The sequence below is a fragment of the Scatophagus argus genome, chromosome 1 (genome assembly GCF_020382885.2).
Source record: "Scatophagus argus isolate fScaArg1 chromosome 1, fScaArg1.pri, whole genome shotgun sequence".
NCBI lineage: Eukaryota > Metazoa > Chordata > Actinopteri > Scatophagidae > Scatophagus > Scatophagus argus.
The window spans coordinates 20,928,182-20,948,727 of record NC_058493.1 but is presented as its reverse complement, the minus strand read 5'-3'; the positions used below and the strand labels follow the sequence as shown (position 1 = coordinate 20,948,727).

The following is a 20,546-nucleotide window of genomic DNA, read 5'->3' as shown; positions in this document are numbered from 1 at the left end:
GTTTTTTTATTGATTGAAGTATGTCTGTGTCATTTATTTTGTTTTATTGACTTGTGAAGCATTGACTCCGTAAAGGTACTACATAAATAAAACTTTAGCTCATCACAAATAAAGCATCAGTGATTGATTATTCTCCGTAGATTTTTTTTTTAAGAATCTGGAGGCCAAGATTCATTGCAAATTAAACAGAACATGACATCCTTACACTGGGTGAAAGTTCATTGAATTTGGTCTTATTCTTTTTGAGGGTTGATATGGATCACTGTTGGAGCTTATAACCTGATTTCAGTCACTTTTGACTCTTTATGATTATAGTTTTGTTAGATGTAAAGTTTTTTTTCAAAACCATTCATTAAATTTGTTAAGCATTGCCTAAAAAATACGTTTATATCGATTAAAATAATATATAAGATGAAGTGCAGAACTGTTTCTGAGAAAAGAGCCAACAAGCCAAGTGGTCCCCTTGTCCACTGGGTCAAAAGGAGATCTGTGCTTCACAATTCACTACCTCCACAACATACAGTAATCGCCTAATTGGGAGACTCATGCAACCAAAGATGTAACCCAAAGCCCAAGAGTTTGTTTTGTCATCTGAGCAACCTCACAGATGGGTAAGTCTTTCTTCCTCTGTCTTTTACACTGGAAATGTGGGAATTTATTTCATATCTAGTGTCAAGGGCAACTGTGGCAACATGAATACATTGTGTTTATGTTTATATAAATACCATCAAGTTTGAATTGGTCCACAACTATTTTTGAACAACTATTCCTTCATTTTTTTTTCTTTTTTGTATTTTGCATTGTTGCTGACTAAATTATACATCTTGGTAGAATATTTTTGATTGTGTCTATGTTTGCACTTTTTTTACTGATCACAATGTCATATACATATACCTAATTTTGCTTTTTGCAGAGAAAAGATGGCTTACATTGATGGCCATGCTTTGATATTTTAGATTTATATGATTAGATTTATATTTATATATATGTTAATGTCACTATTACTCAGAAAAAAACAACAAACAAAACTGAGAAAAATATAATCTCATTTCATCATCATTTTGAGAGCAGATGGACAACAGAACAAAATCTAACGAAGAAAACATCCTCCCATGACCGCTTGACCGAAAAGCATGTGTCTTTGACGTGAAAAGAACGTTGCTCCAGATGCCTTTGCTCAACAATTGCTGTCACAAACCAATCAGTCCTGGTCTATGACTGACTTGTCAGTCTCCTCCTCCAGAGTATTTATGTCATTTTTGTGGCAGGACAGGACTAAAGACTGCCTAACTTACTCTAATGACTACAGGTGATTTGTGAAACTTGCCAAAGTATGACCCCAAGAGACACATTGAGGTAACATTGTCGCAGTTGTTTTTTTTGTTTTTACGCCCGCAGCTACAGTTTTGTCTTGTTACAACTGACTTCACAGTCCACTTTAGAAAAAGGAAAAAAAAAAATGACATAATCTTGATAATGATGTATGAGTAGTTTAGAAAACGCTTAGGCTCCCTGACAAACAGATGACATCATGAAAATATGACACTGCAGGTCTTGTTTTTAAGCAGCAATCAAAAAGAAGAAGAAGAAAAAAGCAGTTACACTACTTGGACTCAGTAGTTCTTCTTCATGTGGCGTGTAGCCATTAGGAGCAACTGGACAGGATCCATAAAAGTGACTGAGAGGAGCTTTACTCCATGTTTGCTCTACTGCAAGGCCCATATGTGGTAATGGTAAAGATCAATACCCAGCTGCTGATTCATCATTCACCCTTAGTCCATACCCTCTCTGGTCAAGCTAACTGGCCCCATTTGACCGTTATTTTGTCATGTGTTATGAGTAACACAAGGGCTGCTTGGCAACAAATGTTGGCAGGATGTTTGAAGAATGACCCATGTAGGCCATGGTCTGCTGCACACTGAAAACAACCATTAGCACTGACAAGCAGCACCTATCTTGCTCATTAAGTGTTGAGCCTCTCAACTGCAGTTCAAGCAATAACAGAAGTTTGAGACTTGGCCAAATTTGGCCAAAAAAAAAAAAAAAAAAAAGTATTGTTGTGTGAATGCATCAGACAGGTTGACAAGTATGACTGGTTACACAAAGCAGTAATATCATTTCTAGTATGCCAAGAATATATATCATATTATACTGTTTGCCATAGAAAACATGCTAAATTCAATACACTCAGCAACAGGGTGGTGGATTAGATGCAAAGGCTGGAAGTGTCTTCTCCAACACTACAGCTGGTTTAATTTCACCCCTATGAGTAAGTGCTACACTTGTGCAATGCAAATTGCATTTGCCTAGAGATCCTAACATGCATACACATGAAGGCACTTGCTTTGCATGTTTTCATGTGGTATGACCATTTACCAGATTGTGGTTTGACTTTGAATTATTTGACTGACATGCAAACAAACAACCGAAGCCTCCTGCAGCTAAGAAAAAGAGAGTAACTCATCATCGCCACGCAAACAGGATGTTCTTAAGACTTGAATCCATTCAATATCCTGAGTTGACAATTTCCTGGAATTTCTAATCATTTTAAAAGTAGGCAGGTCTTCTTTTTACAAGGCAACCAAGCACTAGAGTAAAGAGAGTGTTGGTTTCAAATCAGACTATTTCAAGGAGAAATGGCCTGATGTTGCTATAGTGCTAAAATGCACACATGCAGATGCCTATTTCAAGGATCACATTGTCTTTGCTCAATGCACATATTCTTCTAAAAAACAATAATACTTGTTGTACTCTCATTCATTGAAGGTGCAATATCAATGTTAAAGTATACAAAAACGCCAGAATACAATTTTAATGACCACATGATGGGTGGAGCTGACATAGTCAATACAAAAGTCCTTTCTTATGAAGGTAGCACACTAAATTTTATTCCTGCAGCAGCCTGTCTCTATTTCACTAGGTACTAAATACGCCGGCAAGGAAATATGCTCTCTAGCCAGCCCTATTCGTGTAACCTCCTTCTCTCCTTTTCCCCATCTACGAGAAAGAGAGAAAGGATTGGGTTGTTGAGGCCGATGTAGAAATTATGTAAGAAAGGAGGCATTTAACGGGAGCACAGGGTTCAGATATCACTGTTACAAAGATACTATGGTAGAAAGTTGGCGGGTGAGGGGTCAGGTAAACAGAAACATAATGGCCAACAGCTGTGAATGGGGATATGAGGACAGGCAAGCAGGTGGGAAACGAAGGGGCAGAGCAAAGGGGATGTTAATGTGGGAAAGAAGGTTGTTCCCTCTCAAGGAGATAAAAGCATTCCTCCTGTTGCTGAAGGTTATCAGATTTCAGGTTGAGAGAAGGCTGGAATTGCCACTGCAGAAAAACCAGTTTGTTTTCAGTGCTTCAGTAAAATTACTTTTAACCATGCTACAACAGCATGGCTCTTAGGATGTCAGTAAATCAGTCTGTCTGTCAGTTGATCCACCACTTTGTTCCAGACTGAGCCAAGTCAACAGCTACTGCATACTGCATGTTGATATTAGTAGTAACAGCAAAGCACATTATCAACATTATTACATTTATAAATAAATTGATATATTGTACCAAGTAAGCCTGTTTCTATAGGTTACCCTGAATGAGGCAGAAAATAACTCACAAATAGGATTCTTATTGCCATTGCATCTGGTTGAGATTATCAAAATAAAAAAAAAAAAATAAAAAATCACGAATTTCACAACTGAAATGCTCACATTATGTAGGCGAACTTTTCAGATAAGCCTGCTGAGTTTTCTGTCTCTCTCTCCCTGAACTGTATACTCTTTGTTGCATCTTTGCCATGAGTTGACAGTGATAACCACGACGCAATCTTGCCACCCTCTCATAATCCAGCACTGAAATACAATCAAACTGAAGCTGACTGTACTAAACCCAGCCAAGCCTGAACATCAAAAAGTGAGTTGCTGCTGAAATACGCCGCTCACTCCCAGTGTAAATCCTGTCATGTAAAATCAATCATAGTCTGAGATTGTTTGTAGAATACTGCATAATTGAGATCATATCAACCCAGTCTGTCACAGAAATACATGCACAGTATTTGAGGCTTGAGATTTACTCTGATCATAGCATCAGCTAGATTGAATCAACTGTGCAGTTACGTAAACATGAAAAACAAGATGTAATCTGTTCTGCCAGCATTCATAGTCTCCCACTTTTTCTAAATGAACAAAATGGGATGTCACACTAAAATTATACACAATGGTTTGCTATTCAGTCACATCTTGAACAGATGAGTTTCCCTAAGAAACCCACCTCAAAAGTGTTAATGTACAGTAAATGCTTGCTTTGCATTCAGAAAAATATAATGAAGTTTTACTGTTGTTAGAGTTTTTCTCCTTCATAAAACAGCTACATAAGAATAAGAACCAGTTCGCACTTGTCAGCTAAAAACATTGACAGAAAACTGACCTTATAATCCACAGGATCAATACAGGTGTCTATGGGCCCACAGGGCTTCTGTCTAGTATTTGTCTTGCCTGACATTTCACAGCCAAGAGAAAAATATTTAGTGTCAAAGGGGCTTAATATCTTTGCCAAAATATCACTGTTTATCTGATTGAAAATCAATGCATTTATGATTATCTGGCCAGTGTGCCATGGTTATGCCCCAAGAACATGTTCAAGAGCTTCACTTTCAATTCCTCCCTAACAGATGGGTTTCCATATTACCACCTGTTAATTATTCATGTATAGTCGCTTGGCTCCTCAGCTGGAAACAAAGTAAATTCTTTGGACCAGTGATACAGAATAGTGTGGTGACCTCTCTGCTAAACCCTGGTACATTGTCCATTTGTCTCCTACTGCTGGTGGGAGTGAAACCGAAGCCACAGCGGACATTATTTCCTGATGTGTAAAACTTCCCTCACAAAACACAAGCCCACAAGCAGCCAGTTCAGTGGTGTGTGTGCAAAGCTTGGAGAGCTTGGTACAGTCCCTTTTGTAATGTGCAAAATGATATCTCTGCAATGTAACCGTCTCTGTTACGGGGGGGGAACAGATTGTCTTACCCTTTGGATTTGCTTCACAGGACATGACATATAAGCTTGAGCTGCTTGCTATGGACTTGTAGTGTCCATGGCAAGAATTAGCAAGGTAGGTTTTATAACATGCTATCAGTTAAATTATCTGTAATTACCATAACTGATACTCATATCTACTGTCATGCGTTTAAAAATAAAACCCAGGACCCCTGAAAAGTTTCTGATTCTGCTCTGGATTAGTTTATTTTTCATTTAAATTTGATAATTAAAAATAAAACACTTAAAACAACAAATCAGCTACACTGATATACACTATAATAGCTGTTTATTTTAATGCATACATTTAACAAATCTTCACAACATATACAGTAGATATGTCCTTAACAAAATCAACAGGTGCTCGTGTCAGTTTGTCTTTCATTTTTGCATGGTGTCCAAGCCCTTTGAAAAGTTCTGTATGTCCTGTCGATGTGGACACTTCAGGAAGCACTCTGGATTGTTGCAGAGTCACATAAACTCTGTCAGAGAAGGATGAGGGACAAGCACACTGATGGATAGAAAGAAAAAAAAAACACAAAATAAATTCATAAATTCAAAAAATTCACCTCGTTTGCACTTTGGTGAATTTTCTAAGATACTGAATCCTGCAAAACTTGTGAAATATTTTCTATGCGATGCACTGTGCAGGCAGGAGATGTTGAAATAAAGTTAATTTGTACATAAAAATGAGAGGATGAGACTTTTTAGCTGTGATGAGAAGCAGTTTCTATTATGCATTTTATGTATCTAATAACGCAAGAGACAAGGTTACAGAAATGCTTACAAATGACTTTTGAACAGTCTATACTTAGCGTGTATATAATAAAAAAAACTCTCACCACAGTGGAAACAGGAATGTTATGAATAAAATTCCCAATTATAAAATAGGAACATTATTTCCATTGTTGTTTTTTTGTTTTTTTTTTTACCTGAAAATGCAGTCACATCAATCTCGTGCCCTGGGCGGCTGGTAGTACTGCTGTGTTGGTCTTGTGCGTCTTGGCTGTCCATCTCCCCCGCGGCGAAACTCGAGTGAACTATCATAGTAACCATCATCTTCCTCCTGCCATTGCACATTTGATATGGTTGTGATGTTACGAATGCTAATCAGATTAGATGTAATTCAAATTTCCTCAGCTTTCTTGACCTATTGGGATACAGTTTATTTAGTCATAATTTAATCATGAAGAATAATAAGTTCTATTAATATGTTTTCTTTCTCCTTACCAACATGTCAGCAGTAACAGGTTTAATGTTATGCAGCAGGACCTCTTCACAGTTTCCATAGTCACTAAAAACAACCACAGCCGTGGAGCCTGAAGGATGAACAGCATCTACTCTGGCATGGTAGAACTTCATGGGTACGCATGCCCGCATACACACACACACACACACACACACACACACACACACACACACAGAAATCCAATTAGTTTAATGCAAACATTTCCACATGTCAGATCAAAGACAAAGTTATATCAGTTAATTACAACATGACAAACTAATCTAACACACCGTCATCACTGTGACTAAGAGAAAATGAGTCACATTCACACGAATTGCTCTTTCGTGCAATTTAACATAACTGTCAAACACGTTCTCAGACAAAGGAAAAAGAAAACGCATTTGACATTTCTCAACTTCCACAATCTTCTGTCAGCGAATTGTCACTAACAAGTCTTGCTAATTTTGACGTTTTAACAAATCTGGGTTCGCTCAATTGTCAGATTTGCAGAAGTCACATTATTGTCACATTTAGCTCATTTATGCACGTAACAGGTATGCTGGTAATATGTTACATAATATATTTATTTCAGTGTGCTTTCTGTAACCTGACTTACACTAAATAGAATGTGAACACACCGGTACATCAACAATTATAAGCCATCGCTATGTTACCAGTCCAGAAATGACATACCTTGCCGTCTTCCCAGTATAGTGCCAGGCACTGGTCTCCAGGTTTCCAAGTGTGCTCTACAGTATGACTTCTGTCTGGCCCCCGAGGACCTTGACCTTTGTTTTGTCCTGACCTTTTTTTGGGTCCTGGGTTATTAGAACTGTTTTTCTTGGGATGTGGCTCCCTATTTGGGGGACACGATGAAATTGCTGGCTTGATTGGCCCGGTTCTTTTGGGTTCCATATCTCCATTTTGAAAATGAGAAGGATCCCCTGTCATGATTCGACAATCCCTTGATAACCCTGGTTCTTGAGAGGTCACTGAGCCTCCACCCCTCAAGTTGAAGTTTGGTGGCCCACTATCCCTTTGTCGCTCAAAGTGGTCTGAGTTTGGCCGGTCAGTTTTCCCCATCCTCCTGCTGTTGTTGCGCTCCTCAGTTCTGTCTGTACGTTTATTATTTCCTCTTCCATCTTCACTGCCTGCTGTCAATTTAGTCGCGGGTGCACTGTCTTTTACCCCTCTCCCATGAGATGGTCCAGCCATATTCCCACCACCATCTCCATTTCTGGATCGTTGATTGTACGATCCACTAAACTCCATCTGCTGCTGAGGTTCTTTTGAACGTGTGAAAGTAGTGGTGAAGGATGAAGGTAAAATCTGCTCTTCTCTCATCTCTTTCCTGTCATTTAGAGATCTGTCTGAGGTGCCTCGTGACCATCTCTCCTGGCCCTTCCACTGCATGGATTTCGCTGATGTTTGGGTGGTTGCACAGTTAGACGGAAGCTCCTGGCCAGGTTTGGGAAAATCAGTGTCCCTGTGGAAACGAGGAGGTCTGTCATTTCTTTGCTGCCTATGCTCATCATAGGAGGAGAACTTGGTCTGAGGTGTGCCTTTGGAGTAATAGTCTGAGTTGGAGAAATTTGCTTTACTCTCATGATGTCTCTGAGGTGCCTGGCTCTTTGGCTCTGAGAAAACAAACCAAAAGGATTAATGTAATCAACAACCATGGCATGACAACAATGGAATCGTGATGCAAGCTCAGAAAACACTTGTTAGGAACATGCCACAGGTAAACAGATTAACTGGTAAAAGGTGATCAATTCATTGACAGAATGTCAATACTCAGTATCATGACTGAGTAAGGGGCATCCTCCAAAGGGTCAGTCATTCACAAGCAAGATGAGAGCAAGGTTAACTACTAACTACTGAAACACAATTGTACAAAAGATACATGGGCTCAGGAACACAAATGATTGTGCTCTATCTTTGTTAACATTCTAAACAATGCCCCAAACTTTTTCAAATCAAGGTTGTAATTTAAGGTGCACAAAACACAGACATTTAAAGCATGACGGTCATGGGCCTGTGAGAGGTACCAAGGCAGTTTTGAGTAAAATCCAAACCAGTTCACCCACCATCAATAGAGAAAACTCCCATCTTGGATTCAAGAAAGTCAAACAGAGTGCTTGGTCCAGAGGGCCTCCCTCCTGCTCCCTCCTCATCATCTTCATTTCTGGACCTGCCTCTTCCCTTTCCTCTGGCTAAAAAAATAAGATTATATAGATCCTATTATGAACAGTTTGGTCAATAAAACTGGTAGTATCAATGTATACTTCTAGCCCTAGGTGTGTACAGTAGGTGTGACAAGGCTGTGTGTGTGTGTGTATCCGTCTTTATTTTAAACTTGAATCCAACTTAATCAGGTATTTTACTTTTGATCAATGTAAACAGTAATAAAGGGACACGTCTGCACTCCTTGAAGATTACCTGAAACTGAAAATGTTAATGCTCCATAGCTGACTCAGAGGATCCATGAATGCAGCAACAATAAAAGCTTTAAAAATCAGTCCCTGCTCACAATGTGTGTACCACATGATGGGGGAAAAAAAGGCTTTCAAATTTAAAAAAAAAAAAAAAAAAAAAGCAGTAGGTAGTTCAGTATGATGGAATACGGTTCAAGAAGCTGCAGGCTTATTTTCCCCACTGAAACAAATACAAAACAATGACTGAAAGTAAAATAGAACATCCGTCTTAAACCTTACGGTGTGCTTGGGAAAATAGTCAGCAGTAAAGTGTGTATGCAATTTGTAGTAAATGGACTAAAACAAGCAAAACCGCCACTGTGGACATTTAACTAGGCTTTAGGTGATTTTGTATGCGTTTATTGGGGCTCCACATCACTTCCCCAATTTCAGTCTGGCTGTGTAGAAACGCCAAGTGTTTCAGAATATGGGGCATTTGTTTCCAAGCAAAAGTGGGCAGTATGCATTTGTGTGTGTTTGTATATGAACCTCTGGGTTGGGGCTTGTTAGATTCAGCTACCACAGGGCCAGGTCTGCTACCAGAAAATCCAGTCAGTAGGCTGTTTAATGCAACTTCAAGGTTGTTGTTATTGTCCATTAAAGCCTGTCGAGCAGCCTCTCTGTTAAAGCCCATCTCCATGATGTCTCTCAGAGCATGTTCGTCCACCTACAAATGTAACATAATGACAGTAAGAACACAGGAAAGATTGTATGGAGAAAGCAAATAATGTAAAGGAAGATAAGGAAAGGATAACAATTGTTGGCAATTTATTAGCAATTTAGACACAGATGAAGGTTGTGACAGAGAACAGATCCACAAGAACCTGTCTTCCTTTCAAGTGTGCCGCACATGGCTGTCACTGTTTTAGGTTGGATTGGTGTGCATTCACGTTTCAAACCACCATTAACACATTCCCAAGCCAAACAGATATCCTCTTCCATCCTATTTACATGTTCAGCCCAAAGCTGGCTGAGCTCTGCTGAGAAAATGGCGAGTCGCAACAGCCTCCAATTCATTTAGATATCCACAATATCATAATCAATGCCTCATCCAGTCTATGAGCCATGAAATAAGACTTCATTCCAGTCCAAAGAGCCCAAAGAAAAATGAAGAACAAGTTCCAACCTTTAAATTGCTTTGTTACAGTGAATGGAGGCTTCATTAATATGAGGCAAAATCATCAGTTCAACACAGGTAGCTTTCATAACTAACTCATATTCAACAGACTTAAATTGTTTTACAGGTTTGGACAGTTTGTCTTCTCACCAGCTCTCTATAGTTTCCATCTTGTCTGCTTTCAGTTCTTTCAACCCTGTCTTCTCGTCTCTTCTGGTATGAGTCTCGGCTCCGGGAGGAGGAAGCAGTGCTGGATAAATTACTGCCGGCATTTCCTCCACCGCCAAACGTTCGGGGACCCTAACAAGTAAGAGAACAGTAAAGATCAATAGAGCTGCAGGGTTGGACAAAACAACAAACCTAACACATGAAACACTACTGTAGTTGACGATGTAAGTCTGATTTTTAATTTGAAGAGTTACTTCAATGTCAAAGGCAATCAAGTTCAGAGTGAATGTCCCTCAGGAGCGTGCATATCTAAATGGAGGTTAAGTAAAATAGTTTATGGGAAAATGCAATCAGTAAGAATGAAATTACTTAATGTGGCACAAGGGCCTGATAAACAACTGTCTAATGTTAAAGGTTGGAAACTACAGATTGATTAATTAACACACATACCCATGATCAGTGTTTGCTTACTTCTTTGGTCTTGGCCACTTCGGCAATAGCTGCTGTCCGCTGCTTTTCAAACTCATCATTCTCATCAGTGCTTTTTACCACATTATGAGCCTGAAGGGTCTTCCTCTGGTCCAGTTCTCTGCTGTCTACTTGATCCCTCCTTGCACACTTCTACAGAGAGAGGAAGAACACAATCTCAAAGATCCTCCTCAATCATGCATAGGTCATGAAGCAAAATAAATTAATAAATCAATGTGCTTGTTAATTCCCACATTTCCCTTCGGGTATAAATAAAGGAATTCTGATTGTGGAACTATAATGAAGTCACATAGAGTGTTTAAGTTATACTCTCATATTTTGCCGCAGCAATTAATAGCGCCCCAAATCCCAAAGCTGCCTCCCAGCTATGAATTTAAGAATAAATAAATAAAGTATGCAACAGTATCTTTGGATGAATGAGATGGAAACTCAACACCTCTTGCAGCTGGTCTTGACTGTAAAAAGCAACGATTCAGTCAGAGAAGCCAGCAACTGACTGAAGCAACAACCTCTGCTTATGAGTAGGATTGCCATCTTTTTGTTGCATTGGCAATCCCAGGATGGAAAGTGAAAGGGAAGCTCATTATAAAGCCTGAGGTGACTTATTGAAAGGGAAGGAAAGTGGGCTTAAAAAAAAAAAAAAAAAAAAGATAAAAGAATTAAACTGATGACCTGTTAGGCAGCAACAGTAATAAACAAGGAAGCAGGAGTATCATCCAAGTCGAAAATTTGCGTTAAGATATGAACCAGTTACAACAAAAAAAGACAATGAGACTATTTATGTGCTATCAGTCCACTTCCAGTCTAATGATTTTGTCAACAACAGGAAAAAATATGCAAAGCAAATGCACAGCAATAACTGAATAATGCTTAATGCGTAAATAAACCAGTTTAATTAAACATTCCCCAGACAATAGAAGAGTTTAGATCAGCATAAAAAAAAATATAGCTTAATGTGGATAAAGCTGGAAAACCGGCAAATCAGTCTACAAATAAATATGATGGATTCTGCCGGTATATGTTGTTCACAGCTGCTTCAGATTGTATGAAATGCTTCTCTAACAGTTCATTAATCCTTGCAGCGAGACATGTATGTTTTGATGAGTGCCACGCCTGAGTGCAGTGCTGCTACGCTTGACCGTCACATGCAAATGGCGTAACTTCAGGAAACTGATGACTAAAGATCACCGATGTAAATTCTTTGCGGCAGAACTTTGTTTAATATAACTACAAACAACGCACTAAGATTTGCATAACGCTGTATTGTAAAGTGACGGCGTGAGTTGCAAAATGGAAGAAGAGAGAGAAAATGGCAAGGGGAGAAGAGATGGGCCAGATAAAAAGAGAGAAAGTGTCCAAAATTTGGGATCATTTCAAGGCGATACAAAACAAAAACTCTGCATAGTGTGTCTATTGTAAAATCAAACCAGCCTATCACCACAACATGATGTCAGTGCTCACAGCATCACAGCAGAAAGCATCCCATCTGCACAGAGCAGACCTGACATAACATAATGTTAACAATAGCATTCAACATACAGTATTTCTTATCCGGTAAGTCAATAGCTAAAATAATCCACTGCTACAGCCCTAAATCACACAAGCTCGTACTGACTCGGTATTCTGCATTTAGGCAAAAGACATCAGATTATGGGAGATCACGATACCGTGCATCTTCACTTCACTTCATTATTTTATTCTTGTTTTGATTGTACTAATTAACATTATGCAGCTATGCACCAATCAGTAGTAGTGTGACTTCCTGTAGAAGATGAGTCTTTATTTGTTAAGCTGCTGCCACGCCTCACTGTGACTGGTACAGCTGTTTAAAAGTAATGAGAGCAGTGATGAAGTGACTGGCAGAGAGTGTAGTTATTAATCACCGCACCCGTCGATCTATTTTCCAACTCACCCAGCCCTTTTGCACTTTGTGCTGCTGCACCTACATCAACCAAAATAGCAGGTGCCTACTGCTTTGCCCTTGTCGTTCCACTTGTGTGATTAAAATAGGGCCTATTATCTTAATTACTCCTGGTGCTACCTAGCTATATGCACATAGGTTTGGATTTATTTGTCCAGGTTTTTAAATCTCCAAAACAGAGATTTCTGCAACCATTCCAATTCATGGAGGGGGTGGTGGATAATCTGGATAATCACAGACCTCATTGTGGGCAGTTTAGTACTTTTTCATATTTGGTAGAAGACAGATCACATAAATTAATGTTTGTGGGTTTATTACCCACACGACCCATGATAAATTTGAAGTAGTTGGGGAGGGGTCTGCAACCTGGCCAAAAAATTATATCATGATCTATTTAATCACAATAATGATCCTAAATCTAAATTGCAATATTTATTTTTCTCAATTTTTAACTTCCCTGTAGACTAGAGCCAGACTTGAAATGTACAGACCACCTGTACAGATGTATGAATTTCTCCATTTTCACCATTACAACATATTACATACTACTAGCTTATATCCAATACTGTGTATAGATACTGAGGGGGTGACAATGTGATGGAAGCATACATTTGAAATCGACTTTTTCTAATGGTGTACTTTAAGGGCCTGCTTACTGTATTTAAATAGTTTAATCTCTGTTCACACTTTCTATCAAGTGCCAGAATACAAATGGAAAACTTACACCACATTTTTAAATAAGTGCAAATATTATTGCACTGTTAGCAATATGTGCAGTAGGACACCAAAGCAGAATTAAAATTGAGTCATGAGGTTTAAGTTAGCTCAGTTAGCTTGAAAGGATCAGAGGCAACATCACCAAGAAAAGGAACAACAAGGCCAACTCTTGGAGTCAAACCTTGTCTTGCCCCTTTAACACATTTGAGGGGTTATTATTCAACAGTAACAAGGACTTCTGCTCAATCACTGTTCAAATCTCAGTTTCATAAATTTGCATTCTCCTGACCATCATTTTGCTATCAGTTTGCTATTTTATATCCCTGTTTCGATTTATCATTTTCTTGTGGTGTTTGTAACTTTATTTTGGAAAACGCACTGTTAAAATTATTATCATCCTCACCTGACCAAATGGCACAAAGGGAGGAGGTCCACCTTCTGCTCCAATGTTACTCCTACTGTGTTTGGCCAGACTCTGCAGGTTGAATGGTAAACGGACATCAATCTTAAAAGCTAAAAAAACAAAAAGTACAATCCTGACGAGAATAATGACAAATTTGTGGTATCATTTAATTCAGATTTAAAATCATTACTAAAGTTTGAGTTTGATAGTTATTTTTTTGAACCACCATAACTAAACTGGCTCTCACCCTTTGCAGTTCCCATTTCTCCACCATGTGATCAACCTCTCCTCCAAGGACAAAGATTTTTGAGTCATCAAGCAGCAAAAGACCATTTTTAACCTGGACTGTACCAAGTAGTTTCACCTTTGTTCCAGGAGGGGTATTAATACTGAAAAACAAACAAAAAAACAATAGTAATGTTTGCATGAAAGGATGTGTCACATATAACCTGCTTAAGCAAATCTCAAATGTAAACATAATTAAGGATTTAAAATAATATAACTTCATATCCCAAGCCCAACAACCTACTGCCTTACCCACACCACTTTATAAACGACATGGAGCAATGCCAAGGAATGGGTGGCGAGACTAGGAGAGACTATTAATAATCCCAGCTGCTCACCCATCCTCATGGTAAATTAAAAGCCCCTCTATCTCATCAAGCCTGATAAGGCCTCTGCCTCTCTCATTAAGAAAGCACAGGGACTTAGAGGGATTTCCAGCTACTGACGCCGGATGCCAAAGCAACAATTAGGGATTTCACTCCAAACCTCTGGGATAGATGCTGTTCTCATGATAGCAGCCAATGCAGGAGGGATTCACTCTCTATCCTTGATTCAATCACATACACAAAAATCCTACAAACACATGATTCGCCCTCTGATTAATGTTGCTACTTAATGCAACATTAAGTTTCATCCCTCTTTATCACTGTCTCTCACACTAAACACTTCTGTAATCCATCTCGTGCTCCCTTGCCACTCACTTATGGCCTCACGCACACTACAGCGGACACTTTCATAAGACACACTAACCGCTGCTGTTGGTAACCAGTGTGTGTGCTTCTCATAAAGAGGGGATTTGTTCTGTTCTCTCCTCTCTTCCCATCAGGAAGTCAAGGCCCACATTCTGGCCACTCCACCTGTACAGACTGGCTAGTCACCATGGCAGCAGTCACCAAGGCCACCGTTGCTGGGATGGAGATGTAATTAAGGCTGGGAACTGTTAGATAGCTGCCACCATGTGGAAATTGCAGATAAACGGAAAACTGAGCCATTTGATGGGGGTGAGAGTGTTGAAAGGAGTTGAATGAGAAGGGTGTGTGCAGAATCTGACACATTTGCTTTGACTATAAGACGAAGTGGTTTAATGACACCCTGATTTGCATCTATGTAGCTATCAGGGATACATTTTTACAATTATTTATTTTGAAAGACAACCAATGTTATTTTTTCTTACCAGTATTACTCGGTGATAATTAATTTTCAAATAATTACAATAAACTACAGCCCATTATTTGCAATAAAGTGCAATAAAACTGTTCTGTTACATAAGTACCTGATTTTAGACAGGTGTTTAAACTCCAATCCAACACAGGTGGTATGCCCATCTGTCATTTGTAGCCTCAGCATTCGCGGCGCTCCCTGGGACTCCTCATGGTCTTTCGGAGCTGAGACGTTCCTCACCTTCTGCACCTGGAGAACACATGGACCCTCCAACTGGCCATGTGTAGGAAACAACAAAAGAATTAAAAGGCAAATCAGTAGCATGTGGCATTGGATTGCAACAGCACAAAACATGCAAGAATTTATCAATGGTTAAACAAAAATTTTTTCTTAGACATAATAAAAAAATAATTCTTTCCATTTCCTGATATCAACAGGATCGTTACTTACATTAAGATATCCAGTGACCATTTTTTTAATACCATTCATCAATAATAATTTCTATTTCTGCAAAGATTTCTATTTCTGTAGTACAAGCAGTACTACAATGGGTTTGTAGTGTATAATGTACTTCTAGAGGCTCAGATGGCTGATGGACATATATTCTACTGTACAAGGCACGGGTATATAACCAGGGCAACATGAGTGTGCCTCTTGTTCTGAACATCAAGGAAGCACAGGCTAATCCCATGTAGAATTACTAGTTTTAATTCTCTGTTACTAATTTGGAACATTTTTCTCTCGAATTCCTCAAGTATCCAGTATCAGAGGTGAAGAAGCAGTTCTTTGATCGTTAATTCTCAGTGTATTAGGGCCCTCTAGTGGAGGCCATGAGAATTACATTTCAGCAGAAAATTTCACCCAGCACTGACTTTCAGCTGAATTATTAAGCGACCACAGCACATCATTTCCCACTACGTTTCATTAATCTAGCATTGAATTGGACTTTTAACCACGGCTCACCTTCTCTGTTCGTCCGCTATTGATATCAGATGGTAGAAATTTTCTCCCAATAGGCCTAAGATCACTCTGCAAAGGAAATACTGCTTCATTAAAAGGAAATAATAATAATGTGCAAATCATAATAAAGTGAAAACATGCCATAGCGCTTGTCTGAAACACATACCAAAACTGGGTTTACCTACACTGCTGTACTGTGCCTCAAAATAAATCCAATCTGTCTAAGGCCATTCATTCACATGTCAGGGAGAGGCCCATTCACTTGTAGCCTCGGTCCAAGAAACGGAAATTGTAGCCAATTCCAAGCTGACAAGTAACCATGCATGTCAAATATTGTGCATATCTGCAATACTTGCAGTACGGCAGAGTATATATTACAAATTTCTACTTTCATGTAATTCATTTATTTTATTGAGCACAATCTAATTACAATGAAATTACACTTTCAACTATTTCTAATATTTAACATCTATATATTTTTAAAACAACCATATTGGTTTTCATGTTTCCTTGTAACCAGCATCCTGCTCAGCTTTCTCAATACTAAAAGGTTTTGTCATATTTCTATTGGCACCAAATCCAAATGGGTATGTCACCATTGCTTTTTTACAAGCTACAAGCAGCTCAAAATATAAGTTTTCTATTTTCCCAGCAAACCTAAAAAAAAGGGATTGTTTCTTTGTACTGATGTCTCAATAAATGTGTCTAAAGACAATTACAGTATAGTTATTTTAAAATGTTAACCTGGTCAAAGAATTTAGACTATCACCATTTTGTTGCTAAAGGAGCTACAGCTCCCAAATAATTTCTGGTTCAGATCCAAAGGCCTCCAATGTGTTTCTCATGTTAGCAAGCAGACAATGGATTAAATTTAACATGCAATTTAAATTTGTGTGCCCATAGTTTTATATTTATCACTGGTATTTATGGTGACTGTGTATGTCATTATATACCTGAAAAGCAATGAATGAAAAATGAATTACCACCACAACCCACTGTTTATAGCATCTCCATACTGCCACAAAAAATACAGAGCAGACTGCTGTTATGCTGGAAAAATGTGTATGCAAAAATTGCAAGATTAAAACTTACGTCTAGCGCAATACGAATAATGTCACTGTGTGTTATTTTCTCCGCAGATCCTTTCAGTTCTGCTATGCCTTCTTCACTGAGGTACCTGAAAGATAAAAGTCAAATAAAAGTCAATGTAGAAGATTTCAGGTGGGTATGCCAAACCACAAATTTTAAAGCTTCCACAGAGCATCTACACAGGCACTTAAATCGCAATAAAACTTATGGAATTGGTAGAAACGTCTCATGTCTAAAACCAACCCTGATAACCGTTGTAAATCTGTAGTACGATATGTCAAAACTTAATAACGTATTATTAAGGCCGGAGGTAGGGTGATGTTGAGTTCAGCCCTCAACATCTCTGGTCAGATAATACCATGTGCCAAATACAGGTCAACATCAAATGCATCGCTGAATGTCTCTTCAAGGTTATTATATATTACCTCAGTAATATTACTTAGAGAAGTTTAATTTCATTTGTCTGGAAGAAATATTGTGTTACTGCCGTAGAGACCATCCGGTTAAAAATATAGCTGGACGGATCTTTTAATGTCTGAATACCAATGCGGGCTACAATCAGTACTCTGTTACAGTTAGCCAACCGTTAACGTTAGATGCTTTACGTGCTGCTGGGAAGTTTCTGACTTTTTACAAGCACTGCATGTTTTTGAATTTCACTCAGGTCGGTGCGCTTTGACGGCCCATATGTCACGTTGCTTTTCGGTTAACAAACCTGTTTCAACACTTTGCGTTGTTATGCTAAGTGTGTATTAGCCAGCTAACGTTAGTTATGCAGACTGCGCTTAACGTGGATAAGTAATTCTTAGTTTCACTTCGCCAGAACTCATAACGTTGCCACACTTTGCATAACCTAAGAAGTTTTTTGTATAATTTTATATGTTGAAATTCGCGAAACTTCAACTAATGTGAAGATATGGCTAATGAGTAGTGCTGTGAGCTAACACCAATCTGGAACCGCAGTGAGATAGCTAGCTCACTGACGTTAGTTACCATGCTACGTACCAGCCCTCTTTGACCAGGGAATCTGCCAAATCGGCCATTTTCGTCCAAACTGTAGATGTGTATATAATAACACCAATGGGTTTAAAGCGAGCACATTTGAATAACCACTACCTGATTCTATAAAACATATTCTCCCCCTAATAATGATATAGCTCACCAATGTGAGAACTGAAAGACTACGTAACATACGTCACCGACCAAGACGTGCTCTACAAGTATGGAGTGTCGAGAAGGACAAAATACATTTTTCATGTGAATTTCGTTTTAGCTTGTTTTATGCCTTGATACCTTCAACGGTTGAGCTGGAAATCATGTCTGATATTCAGTGAGAAAGGACAATCTTTTCTGCATAAATCCCGGAATTTACGGAAGATTGTAATATAGTAAGCTGGTGTCTTCATATTATGAGTTATGTGACCCCCCCCCCCTTTTAAATTAAGGTCTTAATTCAGAAAACTAAACACTAAAACTAATCAAATACACGGACACATAGGGGAAACTGTAGAGCAAAAAGGATTACATTTGTAGAGAATCTGTAAGCCGTCATCTTTTTATCTATTTTTACATTAAAAACCCCCCACAAAATAACACGTTTAGAGCTGCTGAGTTGAGTGTTAACCTTACACTGAACCAGGAGGAGTTACATGTTTTTATTCTCATGATGGTTCAACTGATGAAAACATTGTTAGGGTTTTAGACATTCTCTGGGTTCTCTTTGTGTTTTCTTGTCCCTGTGTTTGGTTTTATATTCTGTCTGTGTGCAGAGCTGGGTGAGCCTGACCTACAGTATATTTCCCTCAATCAACTCACCTGCACAGCTACAACTCATCTCTTCGGTTAACTCCACCGCTGCCCTGCTGTACTTAAAGACTGGCTCATTTACTCCATCTCTGCCAAATTGTTGTTACCTACACTGTGGAGCACATTTCAGGCCTCCGCATGTTTTTTCCCCTTGTCTTCCTGTCAAGTTGTTTTTTGCTGGTGTTTGTTCTGTTGTGCTTCAGGTTCATTGCCTCTTGTTCAGGTTGCCTGCCGAGCTCTGCTTTTCCCCCTGCTTCTTTCAAGATCTCATAATTTCTGGATTTTTCTCTGGACTTGCCTCCTTTGGACATTCGTGACCTCACGTCTCAGCCCTCACCACAACCGCTACAACTCACCTGCAGCTTGTAGCTTCCCTGGACTCCCTCCCCAGCTGCTTCAAGTATTTTGTATAACTTTCAATTCTCCATTTGGGCTTTTGGCTTGTTTATTATTGTAATAAATCTTTGAACTTTGGAGTTCCTTGTGTCTGCATTTGGGTCCATTATTCCAGGTAAATAATACATTTCTAACAGGGATAAAAATGTTCCTTTTTTATTTTGGGGAAGCACTTGAATGGACTACTGCGTACAATTCACTAAGAACAGATCGCAGTGTGTAAGAGATTTGTGAAAGAAAATACATGGTTTAGTTCTCAGTGAAGCAAATCACAAAAATGATGCACTGATATCATTTTAATTGAAACCACAAGATGGCAGTATATGCACACTGGAATGCTGAAACAGTGCCTGAGACATGGCTTTTCTGTGTGGGTGGTGTTTGCTAAAGTAGCAGAGATCAATGCCATTAACAAGAAAATCTGAATTTCTATTATTTGGTCATTGGGCGTTTTTATTATATGTCCCTGTGGCAATCCTTTAACCAGTTTGCAAGGGTGAATCTCTCATGGTCTGAGAGGATTAGCAAGGCACAAGGAAAAATGTTTCTGTTTGGCTATATGAAGAGTGTTAACATGCTGCTGGCAGCCATTCCCTTCTGGGGACTCAAGGAAAGGTCTTTAAAGATAACAAGATTTCAGGTGGCTGAATTTACAGAAAGTCAAACTTGATTTTGTGCCAAAGGTTTCATTCAGTAGTGACTCCCGACTTTAAGTCTTGCTTTGAAAAAACCCCCTGCCATATACAACATTGTTTGTTTGTTGGTATGTATGTTCACCTGTAAATGTGAATTTGTGCTAGACCATTTCATTTTTGAGGTCTGACATACTAAATGAGCTAAATTATACTGAATCACTGACGCACTTGTAAAAGATTGATGCTTGAAATACAAAAGTTGTACAAACTACATGAACTAACCCTGTTTTTTATGTTCTTTCCAAAATCCATCCATCAAACTCACAACTAACTGTTGTTAAAATTGTAATTGTCTGTAGACTACACATGTCTAATTATCATTTGAGTCCTGAGGTTTAAGAAGGACTGGCATAGTCTCAGCTGTTTGGGTGCACAAAGGCAGTGGAAAGATTAATTGTGGCCTCTTATCCTATTGCCATGATTATGTTACGTAAGCAAAATTGTCCTCAAGGGAAAAGTTCAATAACATCATGTCATTCCCTCTCAACAATCTACACAATTAATATATTCTCTTATAAGTTGTGTTTTTCAATAACAAGGGCACAGGTTGGCTTTAAATTGGAGAACCCTCTTTGATACTGTATGTCTTGAGGGAGCAAATCATGTT

At 38.8% G+C, this 20,546-nt stretch overlaps 1 protein-coding gene across 2 annotated transcripts; it reads right to left on the bottom strand.

Annotated features, from left to right (window-relative positions):
• Positions 1-5,302: 5,302 nt before the first annotated feature.
• Positions 5,303-18,230, bottom strand: tdrd3 (tudor domain containing 3). Of its 2 annotated transcripts, none has more exons than XR_006843542.1 (14): positions 18,048-18,230; positions 17,046-17,130; positions 15,957-16,022; positions 15,106-15,266; positions 13,795-13,936; positions 13,548-13,619; positions 10,489-10,638; positions 10,000-10,149; positions 9,222-9,399; positions 8,346-8,471; positions 6,952-7,895; positions 6,261-6,386; positions 5,963-6,180; positions 5,303-5,541 (listed from the first exon to the last, which is right to left on the bottom strand). XR_006843542.1 is itself a non-coding variant. In XM_046390957.1 (14 exons), exons 1-13 carry the CDS (start codon positions 18,083-18,085, stop codon positions 5,980-5,982), a joined length of 2,355 nt encoding a protein of 784 aa, XP_046246913.1. In that variant the 5' UTR covers positions 18,086-18,230; the 3' UTR covers positions 5,303-5,541; positions 5,963-5,979. The 2 variants fall into 2 exon arrangements, 1 of the variants encoding a protein (XP_046246913.1); XM_046390957.1 differs by having other exon boundaries at positions 5,963-6,096.
• Between the last annotated feature and the right edge of the window lie 2,316 nt (positions 18,231-20,546).

What these genes read in the sequence shown, in the direction of transcription:
- tdrd3 (XM_046390957.1), bottom strand. Translation starts at nt 18,085, where the DNA reads ATGGCCGATTTGGCAGATTCCCTGGTCAAAGAGGGCTG. An exon ending in AGAAATGGGAACTGCAAAGG is followed by an intron (nt 13,620 to 13,794) that starts GTGAGAGCCAGT and finishes TTCAACCTGCAG; the next exon opens with AGTCTGGCCAAACACAGTAG. An exon ending in CTGTTACTGCTGACATGTTG is followed by an intron (nt 6,097 to 6,260) that starts GTAAGGAGAAAG and finishes GTGCAATGGCAG; the next exon opens with GAGGAAGATGATGGTTACTA.